The 12,806-nt window shown below is 38.4% G+C and overlaps 1 protein-coding gene across 9 annotated transcripts in view; it reads left to right on the forward strand.

Annotated features, from left to right (window-relative positions):
* Positions 1-12,806, forward strand: part of ARID1B (AT-rich interaction domain 1B) — a 437,894-nt gene that overhangs the window by 151,338 nt on the left and 273,750 nt on the right. For all 9 annotated transcript variants that reach the window (XM_025866378.2, XM_025866380.2, XM_073894146.1 and 6 more), the window contains one exon: positions 6,751-6,861. In XM_025866378.2, the coding sequence (XP_025722163.1) occupies positions 6,751-6,861 (111 nt within the window). The remainder of the gene's footprint in view (positions 1-6,750; positions 6,862-12,806) is intronic.

Genomic DNA, 12,806 nt, shown 5'->3' on the forward strand with positions numbered 1-12,806 from the left:
GGCGCCTGGGTGGCTCGGTTGGTTAAGCGACTGCCTTCGGCTCAGGTCATGATCCTGGAGTCCCGGGATCGAGTCCCACATCAGGCTCCCTGCTCAGCGGGGAGTCTGCTTCTCCCTCTGACCCTCTTCCCTCTTGTGCTCTCTGTCTCTCACTCTCTCTCTCTCAAATAAATAAATAAAATCTTAAAAAAAAAAAAAATCATGCACCAGCCTCTTATTGAGTACCTGTCCGTGCTTGGTACTGGGAGTCCAAGAGGAAGTAAGAGTCCAGACAAGTAGCTGAAATACAGCATTGTAAACTCTGTTTTTAAAAAATATTTATTTTGAGAGAGAGAGGGTGTGCAGGAGTGGGGGTGGGAGGGGCAGAGGGAGAGGGAGAGAGAGAATCTTAAGCAGGCTCCACACTCAACGGAGCCTGACCTGCAACTCGGTCTCAAAACCCTGAGATCATGACCTGAGCCAAAATCAAGAATTGGATGCTTAACCGACTGTGCCACCCTGGCGTCCCCAGCACTGTAAATTCTTTAAGAGGAGTACATCTGAAGTTGGTGTGGGGTAGTTGTTTGGGGGCATGGTGGAGTTAATGTTTAGCAGGATCTTGAGGACAGCCAGATGCTTTGCAGACGCAGAAAGAAAGGCATCCACTCGGGACCAAGACAGACCGGGAGAGCTGCGCCTGCAGACGCAGGGCACCGCGGGAGCTCGGGAGCAGTCAGTGGGTGACGTGAGGACTTGCAGTGGGCCCCGGGGAAGACCGAGATGCAGCTGGGGTGGCAGCTGGAGGATGTTTGCCCAACTCTTTGGCGCCAAACCGGACTGTGGATTTCATTCTGTAGGCACTGAGGAGGAGGTCTTTTATTTTTAAGATTTATTTATTTCAGAGAGCGAGAACACCAATGAGAGTGGGGGCAAAGGGTCAGGTAAAGGGAGAGAATCTTAAGCAGACTCCCTGCTGAGCACAGAGCCCAACACAGGGCTGGATCCCACGCCCCCGAGATCAGGACCAAACCAAGAGTCGACTGCTCAACTGACCGAGCCGCCCAGGCGCCCCAGGAGGAAGCCCTTTCCAAGCAGGAGGACACTGTGACCATTTGTGTTTTAGCAAGTCCGCTCTGCCGACATGGTGGGCAAGAGGCTGTCGTGAAAAGCGGCCCAAATAGAGGCCTGGCAGTTGGGGGAAAGACAAAAGAGGGTGGACTTGCGGTGACTTGGGGTTTGGTGATGTGTCAGAAATGTATGAATGGTGAAAGATAAAAAGCTCTGAGAAGTCCCCTGTGGAGGGGGAGGCCTTCGACCAGGTGGCAAGCCGAAGGAGGAAGAGCAGATTGGAGGAGGAAGAGGGGAGTCCTTCCGTGGCATGATGTGTGTAAGGGACTTTACCCTCAAGTCGAGATGTTTATAGTGCAGTTCAAATATGTGGGACTTGAAATTGAGATTTGGGAATCGTCACTATCCACAGATCAGACTGCATGGAATCTTTGGGGTAAAGCTCTGAGGGACACCAGTTTTCGGGGGACGGGCAGAAAGAGCAGAACCAGCAGAGGAGCCTTGGGAAGGCTGGGTCTCTTTATATTGCTTTTTGTCAGCCTGTGGACTTTAAATAAAACTATTCAATGATAACAAGTGGTAGAGAGAGTAGTTTTATATTCAGATTTGTGGGAGTTTTCAATGTTAGTATTTCTTATTGATTCACAACACTGTAATTGAATATTTTGGAAATACCCCATGTATAAAATATGCAAGATTCATTAATTTCTGAAAGGGGAATTTAGGAGAATATATGGAAGAATAGGGTAATACCTTTTAAAAGTTAAAATTACATTATATCCTTGTTATGTAATAGTGTTTGAGGCTTCCAGTGGTCTCCAAAGTAGTTCGGATAGAATTGAAGATTTGTCCATCACACTGAGATACTGGCAGTGCTTAGACATTAGCCGTGCACCTCATTTAAGCTTTTGCTTCCTCGTGGTAAAAAGCAAGATGATGCTAGGGACTACGTCATGGGACTCTGGTAAAGGTGGACCGTGCATGGGGTGCGTCACAGAGCCCTGCCTGCAAATGTCAGCTGTCTTCATTAATAACATTTCCGTTAGGGTGTTCCGAGAAGGCAAGAGGGTGATTGTGCCATCCTGAATATTTTATAGATTTATATTGCTTTCCTTTTGGAAAGGCTAGTTTACATTTATTTATCCACAAACTAAAGCTGGGGAGGTCAGTAGCATGCTGAGTTTCTTGATCAGAGTAATGATTTCACATGACTGGCAGCCCCGCGTGGCCATGGGGCATTTTCTCTGTGGCGGTGATGCCATCCTTGTCCCGTCCCACTACAGTGTCTTAAAAGAAGTGGTCCTGATACCAAGACCACTTCTTTTCCCCATCAGTCGTTGGAACTGATGACGGGAGTTTCCAAAGCAGGGAGAGAAAAGGAGCAAGATGTTTGTTCTGACCTAGATGTTGCAGGATGTTACGAGGCCATTCAGGTTCTTGTCATCTCGCTCTGGATCATTACAAGAGTAGTAAGGTATTCTTCGTAGCCCATCTGTACTTCATGTGATTATTGGAAAACCTTTTCTTGAGTAACCTGAAAATCACTGTGTGTTCTAAACGGTGTTTTGCTGGCTTCTGGACTTCACCCTCCCCAGCCCCTCAGTACCATTTGTGTGTCTAGGACGGAGGTGCTCTTCACTGCATCTGCTCCCTGTCTTCCTTTGGTTTGTAGTCTATGTGTTGTTTTCCGTTTTGTGACTGTCTGCCGACCCTCCTCCGACTCCCTCTACTCTGGATTTCCTGCTTTTTGTAATGCAGTTAGGCATATTGAGACGCTAAGGTAAACTTTTAGTGAAGCTTCATGCTATTCCAAAATGATGGACTTGAGTATAGACCGATGCTCCTTTTGTTAAGGGCGCTTTGCTAGACTCCGTCAAAATTTTACACGTATCAACCCCTTTGGCAGAAATTCTCCTTGTGGAGATTTATGCTCCAGAGAAATATCACATGAAGATGAACGCACATGGATTTTATTATGGTGCTGCATGAGGTAGCGAAAGACTGGGAACAACCTAAATGTCCATCAGGAGGGGACTGGTTAAATAAGTCACAGTACTGACAATAATGCAGGACTACGTAGCGTTAAGAAAAGAATAGATACTTAGGTGCAGGTATGGAATGAGCTCCACAATACATTGTTAAGGGACCAAAAAAATACGCTGTGTACAGGAAATATGCCCCACTGTGTTTAAAGGAAAAGGGATTTGAATTCACGTTTGTACTTGGCAACGCCCTGCGCAGTTGTGGAAAGAGAAATAACAGCTTGTGCACAGCAGTCCTTCTGGAGGGCATCCTGGGAGGGAGGTGGCCGCTCTCGTCAGTGTTCATCGCTTTGTATCTTTCGAACTCACACCATGGGAATATCTTCCCTTTTTATTTTTTCTTAAAAAGTATCCTTGACATTTTATTCTACATTTTCTTTATAGACTGGTGTTGCCATTAGTACTTAATTCACTTCATCATAAAAGAAAACAGAAGCACTCGGGCTCTAGGCCTTGACGGTAGACTCACGTGACAGTTTTGATCTGGCCTTTCCTCATAGGAGTGGGACACAAGTGTTTCCGGCTTAGGCTCCGCGCTGTGGGATGTGAAGCGCCCAACGAAAGGAGTGTTCCATCCTGGGCGCTCAGTAGACGATACCATGTCTGTTAAAAGAAACACCTAGATGAAAACTTCTGAAGCAGATGTGTACATACCCCTACCCCAAGCTCTTTTCACACCTTTGTTGTTTTCTGAGTCAGTCTCCCTTTATCTTTGACTCATAACATATAGTTAAAACCAGACTCCATCAATGGTTCAAAGTCTGTGGGTGAGATGAAGAAAACTAATATTGATAAAGAACTGAGAAGGGGTAAACCACATTCCCCACTTGTGGTTCTTTTGTATTGCAGAATTATCACACTGAGAGACTCTCTTAAATAGCCATGGCTTTGTGTATGGATGGCGGAGGAGTGCAGTAATAATGTGCGTGTAAACTGGCCTACCCACTAGTGTGCACTAGTTCCAACTTGTAAATAACCAAAGATGGCAACGGTGTGTTAAGAATGTAAGGCTGTGTCTTGTCATTTGTCTATAAAATGTGATGCTGAACATATTCTTTATTTTCTGAGACTGACATTGCCTTCTTACTGTCTATTAAATTACTCATTACTACTACTCTTCTTGAGGTGAAAATAAGTACATACTAGAAATAAATATAGCTCTGAAGGGGGGAAAAAGCTCTGGTTTGTTATAGAATATAACCTTTCTATCTCTATTAAAGCTTCCAGATGTAGACTTTATAGCCCCTGTGTGAATTATATATGGATGATGATTGTGTTAGGTTAAAACTTGGTACCTTTTCTGGATGTTTTCTCAGTCAAATTAATCCTTATGTTTCAACATAAATTGAGGCTAGAAGAAGTTCCCGTTTCAGCAATTCTCACTAAATTTTGTTTCAGTTTTATTTCCAACTGAATTTAATAATTGAAAGCCTCTTGTGGTTAGGAATAGTGTTGGAGACTTTGGTAGAATCTAATTATTTTGAACTTTTAAAGCCTTAAAACGTGAAATGTAAGGCCAGAGTAAAATTTTCTGATAGCTTTCATAGTCTATTAGTTCAGTGTTGCTTATTTTAGAGGGGACAGTATCTAAATTGAAATGTGTATTCATTATAGTTGTAATGGTCTCTTTCAACTCTTTTAAAAATCAGTTCATTTAGCTACAAAGAGAAAATAAAAAACATTTAAAAGGCTAATAAGCAGAGGGCATGTGAGTCTGTTCCTGTTTCTTAACTGACGTTTACTAAAAAAAAAAAAAAAAAGTGAGCACTGCCCATAAACTCTGTGTGCGCACACGCGTGTATTTGAGGAACTAGCAGGGGTCTGCTCATTTGTTTGCCCATTGTGAGACTGTCCAGCACCTTTGTGGGGTGTTGTTTTTTATTATTATTTTTTTTTGTACCAGGGTGAAGGCCCTGAATGGAGGCCTTGTGCCCTACTTGATTTGAAATCCTCACTGTTAATCTAAAGGAACCTGCAGGGCACCCAGCAGGAAGTCTGTGTGACAAGTGGAGGTCTGGGATCCGGAAGCTGTGGTGCTCAGGGGCAGGGGGCAGTGAGAGTGGTAATAATCTTTCAGCCTCGGCTTTTGTCCCCCACAGCCTAATTGTTATCCTCCGCGGGCAGCCAGATTGAAGAGCTACCCTTTTGGGTGTCCTGGATCGCATGTGCTCACTGCGGCCTCACCTAACTGTTACCAGATTAAAACCTGGACAACTGGGCTTTAACTCTCTTAAAAAAGCATAGTACTGACTAGGCATTACGCATTCCTTTTAGAGATGAGATATTTTGATGAACTGTGTGTGTGTGTGTGTGTGTGTGTGTGTGTGTAGAGCTTTATTTAAAGGGTAGAAGGGTTGCTTGGGAAATGCTGTGTTGTTGTCATGCTCTTTATTACAGAGCCTGTTTAAAACCAGCACTTGGCTAGTTAAATCTAGTTTGCGCAGTTTGTGTACTTTGTAGTAGTAGCTATTGGTCCAAAGTTTCTTGGCTTAAGAAGCCATGTAATTTTAAGTGTATACTGTGTGAGAAAGGGGTGGGGCAGTAGAAGCTTTTTATAGGGCTTCAACTAATAAACATTAATTTTTAAAGTAATATTTTGAGAATTTAACAGGAGAAGTAGAACCTGTATGTGGTATTTCTTTAAACACTGACAAGGGAAAGGGAGAGAATTTTGTTTTTAAGTGATATTTTCTATTCTTTTTTGCTCTCCGCTCAGAAACTGGTTCTTCAACTTTCAGTGCCAATTAAGACATGCTGTAATAAGTACTTTATATGCTGTCCTGCTGTTTGACTTTGGGTGTAAATGGTGGTAGAATGTTTAGTAGCTGAGCATACATAGTTAAACAGCTAGAGATTGGGTATATAGTAAGTTTGGTGTGGTGTGGTATTTGGTTTATATAATAGTATTTCAGCATAATACCGAAACCATGCAGAATACCTCCTGGAAAAGTGTTCAACAGGATGCCAGAAAGGCCATGTTAATGATAAGTTTCTCATACTTCAGCAGGTTTTTTGGGTGTGTTTTGTTTCCCTACTGCTGTTTTATTCTTTATTGTGGTTCTCTGGAAACTATGCCACGTGAACATATGGAATTCTATGCATGAATGTTTATTGATTTTGTAGAAACCCCAGGATACTGTGAGCTTAATAACTATGTTGTTTTGTGGGTTATCGAGAGGACATACTAAAAGTCAGTTGTTAGTAAAGTTTTCATTAATTATTTTAACATTTTCAAGGTAATATTAAAGGCAGCTCAACCAAAATCAGAATTAAGCAATAACATGAGCTTTTGGTTTGCTCCGGTTTAAAAGAGAGTTTGATCATAGCTGACCTCCTTCCCCATCTTTCACTGACTGTTAACCTTCCTGCAAAACTCAAATATGGTGTTTAGTTTGTATGGTCTCATAATAAATTTAGGTGTGTGTGTGTGTGTGTGTACATGTATATATATATTTAAAATAAAAAGATACATGTTTTTGCTCTTGATGATTCACTGCTTTGATTTTTTTCTACGTTCGATAAAGTGTTAAATGATAGCTATAACATATTTATATGTCTGCTTAAATGTAATATCAATTGATAGTTTGTGATAAGCCTTGCTTTGTTTTGGTTACAACTCATTGAGATATTTATGAAGTGCTTTGTATTTGTGTTTGTTTAGGACATGTCTCAGGAAGGCTATGGAACTAGGTCTCAACCTCCTTTGGCTTCTGGAAAACCTAACCATGAAGACTTGAACTTAATACAACAAGAAAGACCATCAAGCTTACCAGTAAGACATTAGTGTGCTGATTTGGAAATGTAATGAGTTAAAAATTTTTTAAAAGAGCTCTTGTTTTTGTTTGTTCTATTTTATATTAAGACTTGGGGGAGAAGTTTCTAGATTTCAGATATATTTGTGATTTATTAATTTTTTTAGGGCTGTCTTAAGAGCTGTGTGGTCTTGGATAAGTCTCTTTCATTTGTAGGTATCTCTTAGTCCGGTTGGAAGGTTTATTCAGCGGATGGGTTTTGTGGCAGAAAGGTGTTTCTGTTGTACAGTTGTTCTTTGCTTACCTTGTTAATTTCTGGTAGTGATACACAGCAACGGTGTCCGATATAAGAGTTAAACGTAAAGAAATTCCCACTTGGCAGAGGATATCAGCGATGAATGAGAGAAAGCATCCGGTGGTAGTTTGAGTATCTGCTGGGACTTTATGTAATGAGAAATCACCCGGTCCATTTCTACCTAAAAGAAAGTATTTTCCTTTAAATTTGGCAAAAGCAGCTTATAAGTATTCCACCAGCAAATACTGTGTGCTGATTGGGGTATATATTGATTAGAGTAGTGGCTACATTCTAGGGAATCATGTTGAGGCCCATAAATAGTTCATCTGTTTTTTTAATGAGCAGCCTAATTTAATTTAAATGAGGTTTTCCTTATAAACTAAAAGAATACATCTGCAAATAAATTTTTATATTTATTTTTTGTTAAAATATTGTGATTTGAAAAATTATTACTATTCCTTAATCTTTATTAAGTTTCATTTAAGATGGGAGTTTGGGCTAGCCATGATTTTAATTTGAGTTTCAAATATTTTACATTAAGATTTATTATATTACTGCTAAACATTTGAGAACCAGCATTTGTAATGAATGTTCTACGTGATGTTTGGCATGCATAGCGTACCCATTTTTAAGTTACGTGTAGCCTTAGAGAAGAAGGTAAGTCATGGTTACAGGGTGTATAGTATCTTCGAAGCTGATGCACATGTTTTTGACATCCTCATTTTTTAGCTGTTATTTCTGTGGTGGGTGAAATTTATTGTGGTCATTTTGTAGTCACCTTGGAGTATTTATTGTCTAGTTATTTGATTTTTGAAGTAATGAAAGAGGTGATGGATTCTGCGTTTTGTGCTGTATGCTTTTTTCTTTAGCGGATGATTCACAGCTTGGTAAGCGTGTAGTTTGTGTGTGCACGTATGCAGGTGAGCACTGTTGATAAATGTAACATTTGCTGCATATTTGGAAATTGGCTTGTGGTTTTAGGAAATTTAAATGGACTTGCAGGAAGCAGATGGACAATGAATTCCACTTTTTTCCCCCACCAGATTTTTGTTGTTTTTAGAGAAACCCAACTTTGTAGGTGTGCCTTTGGCTGATGAAGTGTACTGCTACACATGTGGAAACATTTGTTATAAATTGATAGATTTTTTTATGTAGCTATAAGAAAAGTTTGTGGTGTGGTGCTTTCCTCATATGCACTTGAACTTCACCAGGCTGTGCTTCTTTTCATGGCTCTGCACTGAAATGGGTGCTTGATATTCAGCTAGCTCTACAGCACAGTTGTTAGGGAAGGAGTGAAATGCAGTCGTCCCAGAAAACTGAAGAGTTCTGCTCTGGGATGGTGCTTTTTAAGTTGATAATTGAAAAGGGGGCTAAAAGCATTTTGGGAAGTGAACCGATATATTCATCAGTAGTTTAAGTTTTTCTCAATGGTTCTGTTGGTATACATATGATGACCTGCTTTCTTCCTTACCCTTTACCATGCCTAGTTCCCAAGAGGATCTAAGGTGGTTCATCACATACATTTTCTTATGAGCTAATAAAAAAAAAGAAACGCCCCAATTGGTCTTTTTCTTTCTGTCTTTGTAACTCTCACAGGTAAATAAGATGCCAGTTGACTCAGTAACATTTCAGTAGTTTTTTAGAGAGCAAAATTTCCAGGTTTTGGGGTGAGTATATGGACGTATCAGTTACTGAATAAAGAACAAAGCACAGATCAGCTAGTGTACCTCACACACCCCCTGCCCCTGCTGCTAATCTGTGAAGGTGAAAATTGGCTTTATTTAAATGAATTTTAGCAAGACACTTTTCTTTCAACAGGCTTCATTTGTGTAAAACGTTTCTGTACAGGGTTTACTGATATATTCTTAGCCATGTGGATGCTGCATCAGTCTGTTGTTATATACAATTAAGGTAATCACAATGGGGGGGGAAATTTGTTGGTATTCTACTTGGCTCTAATATCAATATGTTTTTAGTGTTACTCCTATTAAATATTTTAGTTCTCCAACTTGGTTAAGTTGATACTGTAGGTATCATGAAACTGTATTATATCTGAATTTCCTATTGGGTAGTTTGTAGATTTATGCTGCATTTTTATTCAAGTGTCAGTGATATAAATTTTGTCTTTTTACTTAAAGCTAAAGACAATCCATCATATTTGTAACCTCTATTTTGTGATTTGGAACTAAGGAAATTGTGGGTGTTACCTTGACCTTTGAAAAAAATGTGGTATAGTGATCCTAATGTATGATTATTAAGTCTTTATTGTGTATGTGACTGAAGAAGGAAGCTTCTCTAGTTATTTCTTAATCTTTTTTATTATATTGAGATAGATTTTGTAATATTTTCTACACATGTGATATTTTCTTTAGCATGTTTGTTACATGGTTAAATTTCTATTACAAGAAATCAAGATATTTCCAGTGTCTTTATGCTAGATCTATAATTTGAATTCTCAGTAAGTTGTCCACTCACCATTCTTTGAACTGGTGTCTCTCTGTTTTTGCATGTCATTAAATTCTTGGTGATCTTCAGTAGCTAAAGCAGTTATGTTCCAGCTGACTTAGATCTTCAGATCATCCACAGTAAAGCAAATAACTGATAAATTAATATTTGTCCTCTTGTTGTCTTGGGGCCATGACCAGTGATATTTACTTATCACTTAATTCACTCCGATCTAAGCTTAGAACAGATCTTTCTTAATAATGTCCACTTATTGCTGTACCTCTTAATCGTACAGCTTTTCCCCCATTGAGACACATTAGCTTACATACTCTTGATATTACCATTTTTAGCAAATCTTAGCATATAGCAGATATTAAAAGTAGCTTGAAGAACTCTCTCTCCTGGGAATAGTATCCCTTAAAATTCAAGCCCATTCTGCATTTTTTTCTGCCTCTATTATTGATATGAAATGAAGCCAGCATTTGAGCAAAATACACTGTGGAGGGCCAAAAAAAAAAAAAAAAAAGCTATAACTTATTAACTCTTTATCTTAAAAACATTGAGTATATCTCAATTTCTATTTTAACTCTCCAAATATTATTTAATAATACTTTTTTTTTGTTGGATCTTTTGATACATTTTCATTGCTTGTGCCATTACTATTGATCTTTTTATTAGATTTATTTTTATAGCTGTCTTCACTTCCCTATTAATAGATGAGGATCTTTTCAGAATATTTATTATGTCTTATTCAGCAAGTATTTTCCTAATAGATTTTATGTAGAAACTTTTAAACACATTCTTCCTCTAGTATCAGAATTTTCTTTTCATTGCTGAAGGGATTTTTTTTCCCAAGGTATTGACTTGATAGTAGACAGCCTATGTTCTCCAATGCTTCCGATACTAAAGGATTATATGAGTGCACCATCTGTATTAGCAGGGTGGGGTTTTGTCAAAACCATTTTCTTTTATTATAAGATGACATTTGAATTTTACCTGGTAGCGTTAAGCTTACATAGAAGTGGGCACTTTGGGATAATTAAGCTAAAAGTAGTGTGAAAAACATTCTTGGTAGCGTGAAAACATTCTTTTAATTGTAAAAATAAATAAATTGACAGGAACAGTAATCATTTCAGTAAATATGGCTTGGATATGTTGTTAATAAAATACTTTATGAACATGTATACAAGGACGTAAACAAACAAAAGGTTTGATTTTCTTCCTTCATCTAAGCACATAGTGCTTTCTCCTCCCGGGATTTGAAGAGCCGTTAGTTTTCCTCAGGTTATAGCAATCACAAATCTGTTTCATTCTTCCAAGAGGCCTGCCACCAGTTTGTGTTTCAGGTAGTAGGTCCATTATGCTGTTTACCTGAGAGACAGAAAGGATCAGTCACATTCTAATAGCCTTTGAGAAGCCCATCAGGTCATTAAAATCCTCCTTCTGACCCTTTCTTCTTTAAATAGGAAATATCTAAAGAGATCGACATAAAAAGGGATTTTATCTTTCAGAGTTTAGTAAAAAACCCGTACTTCTGTTGAGTTTGCAATTAGAAGGGACTATTGAGGTTTAGATAAAACATATGTTTTTTGGCCCTTTGCGAAAGGAAGGAGGTAGTAAATGCTGGTTGTTCTTTGAAATAGAGGCTGTTAAACAGGATATTGGAAGCCTGAAAGAGGATGGTTGGAAAACTGTTATTACCAAGGATATTCTTTGGGGGTTAGGTATTAGCAACAGAGCCTACAATGATTTGCCTTTCCTGAAAAAGAATACTCTGTGTGTGTTTGTTTTTTAAATCTTTAATGACACTTATGTTGGATAGTGGTAAAAGGTCATGCACTTTGGAAGCATATATGAATATTGATGATATGTTAATAGGGACATTTTAAGTGTGTGGATTTGATATAGTTTCTGTGAATAATTGCAAACTATTGGAAAAAGCTAGGTGAAGCGTTTTTTAACTGGGTTTTGCTTTTTATTAAGCTTTGAACCCTACCTAAAATACAAATTGTTAAAATGATCTCAACCTGTTAGGTGGCAGGTTTTCGCAGAAGTTGAAACGTACCAGGTAAGAATTAGATGTATGGCTGCTGAATGAACTCTTCCAAAACTTTTTTTATTTGTATCTTGAACTTGATTTAAATGGTTTTCAGTAAAAGGTTAAGAATGTAGCTGTCTTCTGTGGCTTGATCCTTCTCAAATCGCAGTGTTAGAGCATTGAGAATTCCTGTGTGCAGCTGACCACATAAGCGGTTTATGAGTGTTCTCTAAATGTTGGTAGAGTATGTTGAGTTTGGGAGTTACACAAGTTGTAGGGGGGGGGCAGGAGGGTCTCTGAAAGATGGTGCCTTGTCAGGTTGAGTATCTGTAGATCCAGTTAATCAGTGGCATAGTTTCAAAACTAAAGGTGCAGAGACAGTTTGATATCTTGGTAAAGTTTTAAATGGAACACGTAATAGTTGGGTTTTTTACCTAAGATTTACCATATTCCCAAATGTAATTTTAGTAACTGGTCTACTCCATGTAGAGACATCAATTCTTTTTGGATTAAGGTTGAGAGAAACATGTGAAGACCTTACTTGAAAGTCCTAATTTAGGAAAAGTGATAGTGACTTTGACAAATGTTTTTTTCTAACATGGATTATTTGTTTAAGATGTGATATTCTATAATTTTATCCCCTAGAGCATTTTTGTGATACTGGTAGTCATTTTGAAAATAGAGGATAATTCTTGAACTTGAACAAGGTAGGAAGTAGTAGGAAGTGGGAAAGTAGGTTTCTCCTTCTTTTAAAATAATCTTCCACATAAATGTTTGTTCTGTAAATGAATACTCAATAAAACCTCACTGTTTGGATTTCGTCCAGGTAAAAGCAGGCTAAATATATGGAAAGTTTTGAATAAATTAATATTTAAAAAGAACCAGAGTTTGCTTTTAAATAACTGAAATGTTTGTGTGCAAAGTGTTTCTAAATTGAGATCTTCAGTCCTGTTGAGATAAATGGATAATTCTAAATTTATTATAGCTGAGATATTTGCTTAGTGGCAGTATGTTATTTTTAAAAATTCATTTAACTTTTTAAAACATTTTAACTAAGCATACCCACTGTGAACTTTTTCACATCATATTCTGAAGATTTCCATTTAAAATATGGGGGAAATGAATTTCAACCCATTTTATGGGACTGTCAATTCTTAAAAAAATTAATGAAGGAGTACTATAAAAAA

This window comes from Callorhinus ursinus, unplaced genomic scaffold (genome assembly GCF_003265705.2).
Source record: "Callorhinus ursinus isolate GAN/ISIS: 27379988/994484 unplaced genomic scaffold, GSC_fseal_2.0 scaffold6, whole genome shotgun sequence".
Taxonomy (NCBI): Eukaryota; Metazoa; Chordata; class Mammalia; order Carnivora; family Otariidae; genus Callorhinus; species Callorhinus ursinus.